Source organism: Melanerpes formicivorus, unplaced genomic scaffold, assembly GCF_026170545.1.
Source record: "Melanerpes formicivorus ecotype bairdi unplaced genomic scaffold, bMelFor1.0.p_v2 SCAF_6, whole genome shotgun sequence".
NCBI classification, from domain to species: domain Eukaryota; kingdom Metazoa; phylum Chordata; class Aves; order Piciformes; family Picidae; genus Melanerpes; species Melanerpes formicivorus.
In genome coordinates, this window is record NW_027142358.1 from 11,673,836 (window position 1) to 11,689,808 (window position 15,973).

The 15,973-nt window shown below is 40.3% G+C and overlaps 1 protein-coding gene across 2 annotated transcripts in view; it reads left to right on the plus strand.

The window, feature by feature from the left end:
• Positions 1–5,671: 5,671 nt before the first annotated feature.
• Positions 5,672–15,973, plus strand: part of HTR7 (5-hydroxytryptamine receptor 7) — a 36,866-nt gene continuing 26,564 nt past the window's right edge. The window contains exon 1 of one of the 2 annotated variants that reach the window (XM_068139701.1): positions 5,672–6,365. In XM_068139701.1, the coding sequence (XP_067995802.1) occupies positions 5,839–6,365 (527 nt within the window). In that variant the 5' untranslated portion in view covers positions 5,672–5,838. The remainder of the gene's footprint in view (positions 6,366–15,973) is intronic. The other variant, XM_068139700.1, reaches the window with a different exon arrangement.

Consider the following 15,973-nt stretch of genomic DNA (forward strand, 5'->3'; position numbering starts at 1 on the left):
CTTCAGGACCTTGGTCTGGATGGGAGTCCTCACCTCCTTCTTTCTTCAAACTGGGCTAAATATTCCTTTAGAGAAGTGTTTGGGATATCTGGAGATCTGAATTCTTAATAAGGCAAAAACGCTTCTAACCAAGGCCAAGCTGTCAATGCCACCAGCTTCTAGTATGTCCCTGCCATGCCAGGGGTCTTATGGATTATTTCTAACAGAGATCACATGGTTTACAATGAATGGCTGAGACACATAGTGGCTTCTTGACACATTTCTGGCATTGCGGTTTGATGAGTTACAAAGACCTGGGTTAGTGGTAGCTGAGGAGTTACTTGTAGGTTGGAGAGGCTGGACGAGGAGCTCAGGGTTGGTAAACTGCCTGCCACATCTCTGTGACAAGGCAAAGAGACCTCATTCTGAAAGGGAAAAAAACCAGCTAGTACAGTCTTTCTTACCACATCTATGGCAGCATTTTGTTCTTTAAAACACTGGGTCAAACATTAGAGTAAAGGAGCCCTGTTTAGGCCTATATCCACCTGTAAGGTGCCATTCTATTACATTAGATCACTCACTACTGCTACTCTATCAGCCATTCAAACAAGCAGCATAGCCTGAATGGTATTGTCAAAGCTTTTCTTTGACGTGTGCGTGAAAATGGAGGAGGTCAAGATATTATTCCAGCTTTTCTTTGACTGAGCATATGATGGAATTTGATTTGTCCTAGTGAACATAAGAAGCAATCCATAAACATTTATCAACTGTTTTGGAATGCCCCTGCTATAGCAGTGTTCTAACAGGATTAAGCATCTTTTGTGTCTGGCAGTATTCAAACAACACAAGCCTTTCCTTGAGGCACTTTAAATAGAGAACATTTAAACAGATCTTCATGCAGTAAGATCTGCGGAACCCTATTTGCTGTAATGCTTTAAGAAGCACTTTCAGCATCAGGTATCATGAATCATGTACTTAAACCAGTGTATAACCTTATTTACTACATTAATTACTTAGTTCTTACAACTTTTATTTACGCCGGCCCCTACTTAAAATAACTTTGTGGTCCTCACAAACTTCTAAGGTGTTTTGTTTCACTGATGTTCTAAAGTCCTCTCGGTGGAGATAGATCTCCTCCCTCCAGGTATTTTCTTTCTCAACAACTTAGATCTCAAGACAGTCCTTCCAGTACACTTTTACACAGAAACCCTAGTATGTTTTCAATAGGAAGCCTATAGTAACAACTGTTAGATTTTTGGGGTTTTTTGCTTTACTTCTGTGTGCAACATTTTTAGGGAGATAAGATGGCACTATCTCAGCAACTCAGTAGCATGAATGTCACAGTCACTTTTATCACTTCATAACCTCCTTCATAAAGGTGCAGACTAAATTTTCAGGGATTTAAGCAATAAAGAATTTTGGCATAAATTCCATCTTTTTTGTTTTCTTTTCAGATGACTGTTGTATTTGCTGATTCTTTTCAGCTTACTGTTTTATTTGCTGATTCCAAAAAGGGAAGATATCATTTCACATTTCAGTTGCACAGATGCAAGTATTTATTTTGACAATGATAAGAAATGCCAAAGATGAGAATGGTTACCTCTCTGTTTTACTGCCCCAGAGTGGTGATGATTTATTTTCACAAAGACAAGAAAAGACAGAAAGGAAAACTGCAGCTGCAGCATAAGAAGTAGGACAAAAATGTTATTTGCTAGATGTACATGCTGGGAATAAAAATTGAGGTTTCAGTAATATTTGTCCACGAAGCTCTAACCAGTCTCTGACAAAATGTTCTCAACATTTTGATAACATATTTTCCCCAAGGCCAAAGAAACATATACCTATACTTTATTTATTATTCCAAATAGCAAGTCTTCACCAGACTTATCTTGGTGTTCAAGAAAAGAAGATGAAAATGAAAGCAAAGAAAAAACAATGTACAACAGACAAATTAAAACAATGGCTTATAGACTGTCACAGGCAAGGAAGGGTAAAAAAGAGGACGATGAAAAAGGGAAGAAGCGCAAGAAAAAAAATATTCTATGTATTTATTGCGTTGCATACTCATATTGAGTTACCTTTCTGTCATGCATCCAAAACTGAATTGTTTAAGAAGGGGAATGAAGTGGTGCCTTTAAGCTTTTATGCTGACTACAGCTGTTCTTTTCTAGAGGTGGCTGTATGGAGGAAAGAGTTGGTTTTCCACACTTTCTGCTCCAAGGCTGAAGTTGTTGTCTTGCACTCCTTGACTCATTTCAGTCAGGGTGCTCCAAGTTAGCAAAGACCTACTGCATCAACAGACACTGCAAGAATTAAGTCCTCCAGGGAGAGACTAGAATCCAGGATTTAGTGCAAGTTCTTTCTATACAAATGCTTTGATTAGATAGATCTGGGCTTTCTTCACTGAGAGAGTCGTTAGCCATTGGAATGGACTGCCTAGGGAGGTGGTGGAGTCACCATCCCTGGAGGTGTTCAAGAGGGGATTGGATGTGGCACTTGGTGCCATGGTTTAGTCATGAGGTCTGTGGTGACAGGTTGGACTTGATGATCTTTGAGGTCTCTTCCAACCTTGGTGATTCTGTGAACATGTGCTAGGGAAACTGGATTTCCTTAGCTAGTTCTGATGATGCCTTTCTTATCTTACCTCACTAACATAAGAGTAAAAAACTGATACCAATAGCCAGTGCTGTATTATACAATTAGCATGACTCACAAATGGAGATGTTATGTGATTAATACTATCTCTGGAGGAGGGGGTAAAAAGTAGAAGAAAAATAATAATTTTCTTCCCCCCCCCTAATAATGGGGAACCAAATGTAAATATCACAGATGAGATTTACAAATAAAATACATTATCATGTGTGAATAAAATAATTCAACTTCAATAAATGCAGGAAGAATGAGGAAAAAGGGCCATAGCACAGAGTTAGAAGTATACAGAAATAAGAAGTGTATAAAAATACACAGAGAGCCTAAATTACCCAGAGGACAGGATGTTATTAAACTCAGCCAGAAAACTGTTTTTGTTATATTTATGGGAGCCTAATGGCAGATAAAAAAGTTATATTTTGAGGGGAACAAATGCCAGCTTGTTATCCTTGACACCCAATCATTTATGTACACCCTCTGGAGAAGCATGGTAGAATATGTAGATAGGGTGCTGAAGACAAAAGTACACTTGGAAGGATCAACACCTACCTTCAGGTACCATTATTTTAAATATATAAAATAGATGTAGTCCCATACACTGGAGATGTGAAACCCTGTAAAGCCCTCCAGGAAAGTACCTCACCAGATTCAGCCCAGCCCTAAAAACTGGCATGTTATTCTGGATGTGTCCTAGTGAAAGGCTTTTAAGGAAGATATTTTAGAGAGGTGTCATCTGCTTCATCTTGCTGAAGTTTCCCATTTTCTCTGCAATAGCATGTAAACCCCTTCCTTCAAAAATAAGATTATGAGAGTAAATACAAAGGATGGTGACATGAGACCTTTGAGAAGTAAGAAAACCAAGTGATTAACTTCTAATGAACTCTATGGGAATTTAAGGTACAGAACAAAAGATGAAGCTAAAATCCTCCTTTCAGGCTGGAGTGGGTAAGAGTAACACAAAAATAATCCAGCATATCATCCACTGAGTTCACTTAGGGTGTCACGTTCCAGAAATGCCTTGAAAGGCTGTCAAGAAAAGTGACTGATTTAAAGAACTGTGTCAACACATTTGCAGGAAGCACCATATTATAATTTGCTTTGCCTTAGTGACATTTTGAGCAACTAAAAAATTGCTTTTACAGTGAGTATTAAACTGTACAGCATTATCAGCTTTTAAGATACAAATTTATTTTGAACAAATTTTTCCCAGTTCCTGTCTCTATAGCTGTACTTCAGATACTATTCTTAAAAAAAAAAAAAAGAAGTACTCACACAGTGAGGAAATAGTCTCCTTTCTCCTTAATGCTTTAACTTACTTTGAATTACCCTTGCCATTTCTAAAGATATTTTTCTTCCTGATATTTGCTTAGCTGGGAAGGAGGGACAAAAGGACTTGCTTTTATCACCCTGGAGGAGTAAGTCACCTGAAGCTCAAGGCCCGTGAACACATTCTTCATGGTTAAACAGGGAAAGTATTTATTGTGAGTGGACATAGTGAGGCAAAGTGTAGAACAATATCTGGCTGAATAGAAAAACACTTTCAGATTGATAATGGCAAAAGGCTGCCCAACTAGACCTCATCCTTGTCATGTGAAACTTGCTTATTTTATTGTATTTATCAAATCAAGATGTTGGGGTGAAAGGGAAGGCAAGCAACTGAACTCCCAAACCCTGCTCTCTGCTGGCTGCTTTTCTGACTGCAGGAGACTGCCTGCACTCAGATTGTGTCAGGCACATTTTACCCCAGTCCCTCAGTCTCATGAAGGTTCATGGAGGAGCTGGGCCTCATTCATGGTGGAAAAATCTGTTTTCAAAATAGGTGATGCTGACATTTCATCAAAACTAAGAATTATTTTTTTCCTTATAGTTGAATGCTTGTTAGTTCTTTCTTCAAAGACCTTCAAAGATTTTAATGTCTGTATGATGTGATCTCAAACTGCAGCGTGTCCTACTGTTAGGACACACAAACAGTTCTTCCCTCTTGTCTGTTGCATATGTATATAAAACTTGCTAATAGTGTGTCTGCCTGCAAGACCAGTGACATTGCTCCAAGGCTACTGCTCCATCTGGTCATTTCATTTCCTCTCTTTCCCTTGTTCATCTGCCTTCTGTCTCTTGTTGGACATGCAAGGAGACACTGAAGAGCATGTGTTTCCTGTTTTTAATCCTCACTGTCTAGCATGTTACTATACCAAAAGGTGTAATCTGCTGGCTTCCCATAGGTGACTGACAACTCAGATAGTTTTCACCCCACTTGGAGGCATGAGTATGACTCAAAGAATAGAAAAAGCTGGTAAGTCCCAGAAATAGGCTAGTATCCAAGAGAGCAAGGGATCTGCAGGAAAATCATCTAATTCAAAGCAATGCAATTTTGTTGTTGTTTTAACTTTGCCTGAAGGATAACACACGAAACAGGGCATAAACTGAAAATAATGATATATAAATATTAAGAAGAGAGAAAATACAGGTAATGGGATTCACATTAATTTAGTAGGAAGGAGGATCTATAAGCCTGCGGATACAAAGAAATACTTCAGAGATGACCGTGTTGATGGAGTAGATCTTACAAGAGTAGCCACTATCAACTCTCTCAGCAGGAGCTAGCGTCCAGTGGGACCCCTGTACATTTCGACAGCGGAGGCAGCGGCACAGGGCTGTATCGGAGCAAGCACGCCGGAGGACTGTCACCCTTCTCCGACCGGAGCAGCTCATTCTGCGGTCGCTTCTACTCGAAGCGCGTCCACCGGGTTGCAGCTTCTCGGGTGCCGTATGCATATATATGTAGAGGGGCTCCCGAAGCGAGCCCCGCTTGGAGCGGCGGCGAAACCGTGGCCCGAGGCGGCAGCGCGAAGGGGCTGCGGTGAAGGGGCGCTCCTCCAACCTGCCGGGAGGAGGCAGCGGGAGGGGCGGAGCGGCTCCCACCGCGTCCCCCGCCGCCGGCGTTGGAAAGCAACCGTGGGTGGTGGGCAGGGAGGGACCACCCTCCCGCCCGCCCCTCTCCTGGTGGGCAGGGGGCCCTGACGCCGTGTCCACAGCTCGCCCGCCCGGGGAGCACCGTGGGCGATCCCGGCTGCTCCGGGAGAAGTTGAAGGCTGGGCCCCAGAGCCGGCTGCGAGGGGGCGGCCGACACCGGGTGTCCAAGGAGGAGCCCGAGCATCCCGGCTGGCGGGGAGAGCGGGCGGCCGGGCTTCATGGACAGCTCACGCCAACATGGTCCTCGCCCTCAACGGCAGTCACCTCTACGGTAACCTCCGGCCCACGGTCTTGGAGGACCCGCGGGCGCTGAGCGGCGGCAGGATGATCGCCGGCTCCTGGCAGCCGCGCAGCCTGGCGAAGCTCGGCCCGTCGCCTCCCGCGTCGGCTCTGCCCACGACGAGCCCCCTCCCAGCCAACGACTCCCAGTGCGGTGAGCAGATCCTTAGCTACGGCAACGTGGAGAAAGTTATCATCGGGGCTGTCCTCTCTCTCATCACCCTGCTGACCATCGCCGGCAACTGCCTGGTGGTCATCTCCGTCTGCTTCGTGAAGAAGCTCCGGCAGCCCTCCAACTATCTCATCGTCTCGCTGGCCCTGGCTGACCTCTCGGTGGCCTTGGCCGTCATGCCCTTCGTCAGCGTGACCGACCTCATCGGCGGGGAGTGGATCTTCGGGCGCCTCTTTTGCAACGTCTTCATTGCCATGGATGTCATGTGCTGCACGGCCTCTATCATGACCCTCTGCGTGATCAGTATCGACAGGTGAGACACCCGGCGACCCGCCCTGCCCTCCCGCTGCTCCTCGTACTCCCGGCAGGACCCGGACCAGCAGTACCGGCACTGGCTGCGGCACTGCGCCCATGCCCGCCTCCCGAGGGTGGCCGCTGGCCTTGGGGACCTGCTATGAGCCAGGGGCCTCTGGAAATTACCTGTAGGCATGCTAAAAGCGCGGAGAGAGGCGAGCCTTGCAGCCTCTCCCGTGCGAAGGAGCCCGCCGGAGCAGCCCGTGCTGCCTCCCGCTGTCCCAGCCTAGATGCTCTTTTATCCCCCTGGGTAATGTCCCTGCTACCAGTGCAGTCAAAGTGTCAGAACAAATCTGGTGATAAACTGTATACGTTTACTGTGGCCCTGTACAAGTAACGCGGCATTTGCAGTCAGCCGCTTTAGAATTTACAACATACGTCTTTAAACTGCCTTACACCACAACTAGATTTGAATTGATTCTTCTGAAGCTGTGACAGTGTAACATTGTTGAGTTCAGTGGAGTTTTACCAGATCAGTGTTTATTAAGGGTTTATTTTACAACTCAAGAATATCTTCACTTCAAGTAACAGAACCATTTTTTGACAAATAACATTGTATTTGAAAGAAAAATTGCTTTCAAAGATTTGTATCTTCAAACATTTTTTCTGCCCTCTTAAAACCCAAGCTATGGTCATTAGGAATTTAGCTTCCAAAAGATACAGGCACAAGAGCCATATGGAGGTGTATACAGACTGCAGAAGAGGATCTTAGGCATTTATATCTCATGTTAAGACCATACCTAAATCTCACATTTACTCATGTCTAGGCTCTTTTCTGTAACTAAGACTAAAACAGATTCCCTTATTTCATGTAGGTTCCATTCTAAAATAAAATTCAGATTGTAAATTCCTTCTTCCACATCTTAAATCCTATGCCAAGAATTTTAGCATCTAGAGGAGGACTGTTTTCATTACAACTCAAGGCAATTAGCAGAAATTGAAGAACTTCTTAAGTAGACTGTAGAAGTAATTTATCAAGTCCAATATCCAACAGTTGCCTTGGCTGTCTACTTCAAAAAGTTTCTGGAGAGGGCTGTGCATTAACTTTCTGCAAAGAAATACTCTTTTAAAAGAATTTCCCACAGTAACTGAGGGTTGTTTCCTGCCAGGGAGCATCATGGTTTATATTACTTGTGAAACTTTAATTTCTGTGTGAACATCCCCTGCATTGATCATCGATACTCTTTATTTTGTGACTGAATACTTGAAAGCATCTTGAAGCAGTGAAGTGGGGTGGGGTGTGGTTTTTTGTGTGTGTGGTGTTTTTTTTTTTTTTAATGTGTTTGGTTTTGTTTGTGAGTATTTTGTTTGGTTGGTTTTCTGTTTGGTTTTTTTTTGGGGGGTGGTGGTGGTAGTGGTGACCTGTTGGATTTTGGTGTGTGGATTTTTTTGTTGTTTCGGGTTTTCTTTGTTTTCTTTGGTTTGGTTTTCGGTTGCCTTGAAATTTGTTGTCTTTTAACTCCAGCACTGTAAGAAAATATGAACAGGCTTGTCTACCTTCCTAAGGTATATTATTCTGTTTTTCTAACCTATTCTAAGACAGGTGATTTAATTTTTCCTCTTTGCATAAAGCATTTCCATCTATCTCTGTGTTCTCTGCCTCCATTTCTAATATTTTTGAAGGCATTTTAACAGAATTAAGCCTTCTTACCCAAGTAGGTCTGCATGACTGATTTACACAGTTCAGCTATATGCTGAACAGGGGCTTTGACTGAACCAGTCACAGCGACTACTTAATCTCTTGCTGTCTGCTTTCCATTCTCATTCCACTTCCCTTTCCCCCAAAAATACTAACAAGAGATACAGCTGTGTATTTAGAACAGAATATAACTTACTATGAATGTCTGATTTTCATGAACAAGTGCTAGTTTAAACCAGAATTATTCTCCTCTTGTCCTCAATTCTATCACTGGATGTTTATTGAACATGTTTTCTTCATAATTCATTATACTGTTGTCTGCTCCCTACTTGAAATCAAAATTGTGTGAATCATGGTGCTTTAACCTATGTCACCTAAATCCATGATATAGTTAAGAAGGGTGATGCCACAAATAGAAGGAAACAAGCCAGCAGTTCATTAGCAAAATGTCTCTGCCACTTGGCAAAAAAGAATTAAGAAGTCTCCATGATTTGTAATCCTATTTAAAAAAAAAATAAAATCATCTTATACTATTGTAACACTGCTTGGTCAGGCCAAAGACTAGCTTGGGATGTTAACTGATTTTTGAACAGTGAATATGTACAGAATATGCAAACCAGGGAGAAATGATGAACATGAAATGTGAATGATTAGATGTTGCCAGTGTAGCATTGATTTTAATGATACTATCTTACAGGCAGTTGTTCTTACACTTAAAAAGTTAGGAAAGTTTTGGTTGATCAATGAGAGAGATTTATCTCTGAAAGAATAAGTACCTCCAGATAAAGAATTGTATATAGTATAGGAGTTTGCACATCACCGCATGTACAACACATTGGAGTGTCAGACCACTTCCATGAGGACATTTTTCTCATGGTTTTGATGGAAACACTTGCACACTGATATTATCTAGAAGATCACCAGTGATCAGTCCTCATTATCTCACTTCAAAGTATACAAATATGATATGAATCAAGAAATCCAAAACCAGAGGAGTGAATGAAATTCTTGGTCCTTTAACTTGGCTCATATCCATAGTGCTGTTTAGACACACTTAAACATTTTAACACAGGTAGGTGTCCCAGGGGCACATGGAATACATTTGTTTAGGGAGAAGGGTTAAGATATGGTAAAAAGGAACAATTTTGAAGAGTAGTTATGAATTGCACTGCCACCTGGCACTTTAGGACGGTTTAGGAAGCCTTTGTTGTGATTCGGTAAAGTCTTTTCTGAAGAGAATGTTGAGGCTGTAGCAGTCAGTGCAGAGACAGCAAGTAAGTATGGTGTTTTAAAATGTTCATCATTAAACATCTGGATTCTTCCTGAAGTAGATAAGAGACTCAGTTGAAGGTAAATAGCTAAGAGAATGTTACTATTGACTTAATCTTAAAACAACAACAACATAAAAGAAGTTTGTTAGAAACAGGCAAGATTTGTAAGGAGAGGTATTAACTTTTATCAGACACCAAAATTATAGCTGGTAAAAAGGGGCTTCAAGACCCTTCTAAAGAGGATAAAATGAGTAAATTAAAGAGGTTTTTTGATTTGTTTCCCTTGTGTAAATATGTGCTGCTCAGCTAATGCCACAGAGAACCATGAAATGCCAGCAGCTGGCAAACCCATTGCACACAGAGGTTATTTTGCTGCACTTAGGGGTGGATGTATTTTTCAGCTGAATTTATCAGCCGGAAAGCTCTGAAAGATGCAGATTAGCATGAAGTCTATGAATGGACTGGTTTCATACTGCTGGAAAAGGAAAAACAGCAGTAATATTTCCCTAGTCAGACACATGAAGCCCTGCTCATGCTTTTGAAGTAGCTTCTACACTAAATTGTGTAAAAATGGAGACTGGTTGGTGTTTGTGTGCCATTATGAGCATGCACAAGAAAGAAGCTAGTCTGAAAAGGTAATTTTATTTTCCACAAGGAAGAAAATCTGTGGAAATCATGAGATAATGTCAGTAAGCACCAGAACAAGAGGACACAGTCTCAAGCTGCACCAGGGGAGGTTAAGGCTGGATGTTAGGTAGAAGTTCTTCACAGAAAGAGTGATTGGCCATTGGAATGGGCTGCCCAGGGAGGTGGTGGAGTCACCATCACTGGAGGTGTTTGGGAAGAGACTGGATGGGGTGCTTGGTGCCATGGTTTAGTTGATTAGATAATGTTGGATGATAGGTTGGGCTCAATGATCTCAAAGGTCTCTTCTGATGTGGTCCATTCCGTTCCATTCCATTCCATTCCATTCCATTCCATTCCATTCCATTCCATTCCATTCCATTCCATTCCATTCCATTCCATTCCATTCCATTCCATTCCATGATACCAAGATTTGGACTGTTATGCTATTCTTCAGATCATATCTTTCCTATTATCTCACAACATGAAAACTTCCACAGATCTTTAGTCAGGGTGACCTGAGATAAGCATGTTATTTTTGAGGCATCTCTATCTTACTTAAGCCCCCTCTTCGGAAGAAGGCTTATCTGTTTAGAGGCTAGTCTGTCATACCTAAAACAGAGGTGACAGAGAGATAAGAGTATTTCTGCATTTTCACATTTGTTAAAAGATTAAACACGCAAGACAGTTTGATATCCAGACAATCATTATTACCTTCACTATAATCACCATCCATGATAGCTCTGGAGAGAGGTGGGAGTTACACAGACTTTGGCAGGATAATTGTGCCTCAGTGACTAGTAGTCTCCTTTCGGTATTTCTTATTAGTGTGCTTGCTTTTTTTTTTCCTTGTAAGGGTCCCCTTTTTCTGCTTCTGAATTAAATTATATCACATTAAGATTACTTTTCATTTAAGAGTGAGGAAACATTGGGAGGGAATTACAAGGAACAGATGCAAACTGTATCTTTGTGGGTGAATGAACTTATACAGGGAATGAATTTAATTTAAACTGGTGGTGTTTGTATGCTGATTCATCATGTTTTGGAGAGTATCCACTGGATAACTGCATAAGTAGCAATTTTAAATTCAGTTCAAGAATAGCTCTTTGGCTTAGAAAGTGATAAAGTAACATAACTACTCAGATAGAGTTGATGAATTATAACACTTTCCCCACACAAGTAATGAAACACTTTTGGGGAACTTTCCCAGTCTGCATTTTAGCCAACAATTCATGAGTATTCCAGAGTTCCATTAAATTGATGAGAATTTACAATGTGCATGGAAATGACACCAAAGTGTGCCTTTCTGTTGAGCATGAGATTTTTATATGCAATGATTGCTTCTCTCTCTCTCCCTGTTTGGTACCTTTTGCCATACTCCAAGTAAGTACAAGTACTTATGCTTCACTTCAGAATATGTCAGTCCTTAAAAACTCATCCATTTCCAGTGTCCTTGATGCATGCCTGGGAACTGAGGTGTCTCAGTGTGCCTCACAGGAAGAACTTGGGATTAAATTTAATTAAAAATTTAAGCACATTAAAAACAATCCAGGTGTCTAGATTCTGCCTACATCCAAATCTGATAATGTGATATGAAAACTCTGTCAGTGATTTTGTAAGCATAATGGTAACTTAAGAACCCTGCATAGCTTCCCGCTCAATACTACCTTCAGGCCATGGGCAGAAACAGCTGTGGTCTGTTCTGCTAGTCCTGTTTAGTTCCTTCAGAAAATGCATGTAGAAAAATTTGTCCTATCTGTAAGACAGAAACGACAAAATCCATTTTGCATCTAGAATAAATGTAGGCAGCAGAATAAATATAGGCACCAGCAGTACCCACTGTGGCAATTTGTTCAGTATAGGTATTGACACAGAAATTAATGAGGAATCAGGAAAAACCTAAAAGGAACTATAGGAAAACTGTGTGATGGAGTTATTGCATTTAAGGTGTATACTGCAGAAGAAAGTTTTAGGATCAATATAACAGCTAATTCCTAACTACCACCACCATCACAAAACCCTTCTTCTCATTGTTCATCCCAAACCCCAACTGTATTCTGATCCTAAGTCTGTAAATAACTTGTCTAGCTTATGAAAGATACAGGCAGCATTGATACACTACAGTGGAAAACAACCCAGTTTTATTTTTGTTCCTTTTCATGTAGTTCTTCCAATTTAATCCAATTAACATTCTTCAAATTACTGTAGTTTCTTTTTTTACAAGGATTTTCTTACTGAGCAGTCCTGCAATTACTGTTTTATTATTTACATTGAAAAGAGGTACAACATAAAGTTTTGCTCCCAAATTCTAAGATTAAAGGAATTGGAAGTTGGATACATTTAGTATAAGGCAGTGCGATGTGTATCTCTCACTCAGAGCTAGCTTCAAAAGTGTACATGAAGACAAGGTGTTTTTCTGTACTAACTGATCACACTTTGAGCACCTTTCTGTGACATTCTTAGGCATCTTTTCCCATGTCATGTAGGCAGCCTGCAAGAGGTGAAGTTGCTTGTGCTGTAACCTAGTCTTGCCCATAGGAATTACTTTGTTATGACTTTGTGGAGACATTATGCTCTATGACCAGACTGCCAGATACACAATAAATAAGATGGGAGGTTGCAATATTTTATCAAATACTGATAATTCTGTCAACACTTAACAACTCAGGAGAAAGGTGGGGGGTTTTACCATCAAAATGAGTGGAAGTTTTGTCCTTCTCTTGTGGCATAAAATCTGTAGTGTGGTAGATGTGTCCCATGGCTGCACAGTAGGGGCTGACAAAGTTTAGGAAGCTAGAAGATGCCATAGAAAAAAGTCTGTAGACTGATTATTGCTGCTATATACTGGCTGCATTGATGTGGTGTTAATGAAAGGGAGTCATGAAGTGTGGAGATGCAAACGAAGCTGTGAAAAGGTGACTGCAATTGGTAATGTTCCAAGGTATGCATGAATGGGGAATTATAGTTAAGTCAGTACCAGGAGACATGCAATTAGATCACATTTTTGTGAATGCCTTCTCTTGAAATTGGATGTTGCATTTCCCCCCCACGTTTGAAACTATCTTCTGTTTGCTCCTACCAGGGTTTAACACTGAATGAGTTTTGAGAAGTGATTTTGGGGTCTCTAATTCTTGGGGGTTCATCCAGACATTTCAAAGGAGCCTGGTAGTCAGAGGTAAGGGAACATTAATTCACATTTTTGCCAAGCAGGGCATTCTGGAGACATTACAAAAATTATTTTCTTCCTGTCAAGTTCATAAATATACTTTCCCTAAATGAGGTTGGATTTGCTTGAAGATTCATAGCAAAAATACAATTCTAGAAACACTTCTCTTTGTTTTTGAAGGGAGAAAGCAGTTTTCAGAACTGTCTCCTAATACAAACCACAAAAATGCAAACACATATCATACTGGCGTGATGGTGTAGTGTAACCTAGGTACACTGGTATCAAACTATATTTTCCTAGAGTGTTTTCTTGAACTGAATGAGTATAGTAGAATGAAACATCAAAGCATTTGTAGTCATATTGTGTTTGAAGCAAGACTACTGTGTCGTTGGTAGCATGCTCCCACAACCTCCTAGAGGAAGAGAAATTAACCAAGGAGTGTTATTTGAATTTTCTGGAATAATTTTATCTGAAGCTTATTTATAACAATCCTTGTAAATTATATAAGGGTAATATCTCACTTCTTTAAGAAATCCAGCATTATTTTTAATACTGTTTTTTAATTTGAAGGAGTTCATTGAAAACATTTGTGGCAACTTTTAAAACAGAACATCCCACTTTATCTGCAGGTGATATTGTCCTGCCTGTCTTTTGGTAACAAGTATCTATTTTTACTTCTTTGTCAGTATTTCACACAAAGATCTGGTCCTTCCTCTGTGGACTAGGAAATCTGAAGAAAGCCAGCTGTTGTAGGTCTTGTGTGAACCTGAAAGAGCTTGAGAAACACTTGAATCTGCCAAGATGCAGTTGTGCAATAAAGAATGGGGAGTAAAACTACAAATTCTTATATCTGAGTATACAAAGCATAAGCATCATGAGGCAATTCTCAGTGCAGTTCTGTCCTAAGAGTCACTATTACATGTGAGGCAGGATAATTTCTTTCAGCTGGAAAGCTGCAAGTTTTAGACTTTTTGTGCTATACTGAATAGCCAACTGTTTCTAAAGGATTGATTCATGGTCTATCCTTAACTATCCTGAGCATAGCAAAAAAAACAGGTGACTTTTTTTAGCAAACTCTTACTACAAAGATGAAGCTTTCCTTTCCAAAATACTCCTGTAATTAAATATGGCATAGGGATGTTTTTTTTTTTTCTTAATATAACAAAACTAAAGAATACAGAAGCTTTGATTTTCTTCTTGCTGATTCATCAGAAGCCTTTATACAAGGACATCTAGCTTATCTGATGTATCCGGGTGGTTCTAAATTTATTAGCATGTATGCAACTCAAGAAGTGATTCACCTGTGACAGTAAACAAATTTTTGGGGGGTAATGTATGGAAAAGAATGAAATTTCTAATAGTTACTGCTGTTCTAATAACATGCAGAATTGAGATGTGCAGTGAAATCAAGTCAGTACTATATTCTTTCTGTCTTTACACTGGCCTCTGCTGTTAAATTGTGACCTAGCCCAGGAAACCTCTGAGAAGGGGTAACATCATCGTGGATGGCTATTTCATTGCAAAACGGTTCCTGAGTGTTTAAAAAACACCCAACCCAAACCACAAAAACATGAAGGGACATTACAGAAATAACCTTTTCTTTTCTTTTCTCTTTTTCTTTTTTTTTTTTTTTTTTTTTTGAGGAGAAACCAGGGCAAAGTCTATTCTTAGAGGTACATTGTGTCTTGCTGAAAAAGCTGGCAGCAAAGTTTTTTCCTGAGATATATCAAGGAAATGGGCATTTTTTTGGTACTGTCAAAACCTGAAACCATTTTTTTTTTTTAGCTCGTGGAACTTTATAAGCAAAAGGAAAATTAGTTATGCATTTTTGTTTATGGTGTCTTATGTTCCTTTAGGGAGACTATGAGAAGCGGAAGTAGAACCATATGAAAAGTAACACTTTTCTCATATTAGGAGCTATTTGTCCTGCAGGCTGTAGCAGATTGAGGAGTAAGCATGTTTGCCATCTATTAACAGTGGTGGAAAAACTGCTCAGGGATGAAAGGGAGACTGGACAGGATTTGTTGTATCTCAGACATCAGAAATATGGCCTATTGGTGCTGCTAGTTAAATTGAGCCACAGATACAGAGCTTTCTTTCAGTACATTATTTATAAACTGTTCACTAGGGACAATGTATTTCAACATATGATTTGCAGATCTCCAGAGAAGGCGACAAAAAGTAGGTGCAAAAACATCCATCTGTTGTCAGTAGTGTGTTTACTAGCTATGACTATTCCCATACTAGAAAAAGCAGGGAATTTTGAATCATAGTATCCTAGACAATTTATTCTGCTAACAGGTATTTAGAAATTGGTAACAGGCATAAAAATTAGAAAGGGGAAATGGAAGGCATGAGCACAGGTAGCAGAAGTATGTGATGCTATCTAAACTTACTGTAGAATTTGTGCCACAATTGTCATCATGAATACAAATCAGGAAAACATGTTGTGATTGTCAAGAAATATTTCACATACACAGTACCATTTGCCAGAATAATTTTCTGTAAGCAGTTCTCCATGTGGGTTGTTAAATTTTGTTTATTTGCTCTAGAAGTTGACATTTAACAAACAGCTGAAGTATGAAATCCATGAACAAAGTCAGAGTGTGTTGTCTGACCATAAATTGCCTGAAAATATTTATACCCATGACCCAAAACAGCTGCTGACAAGATGCAAAGCTTTTCTTTAACGGTTTAACAAGATGTTTTGATGCTAAAGATAGTACAGCTTTGGCTCTAAAGACTTCCTCCCCCTCCCCCCTCCCCCCCCATTGTTATTTACTACATTTTCACTTCTACCTTAAGAGTCTGCACTGGCAGACCTACTTCTTAACACAAGTAGTTTTAGCAAGAACACCAAATATAGT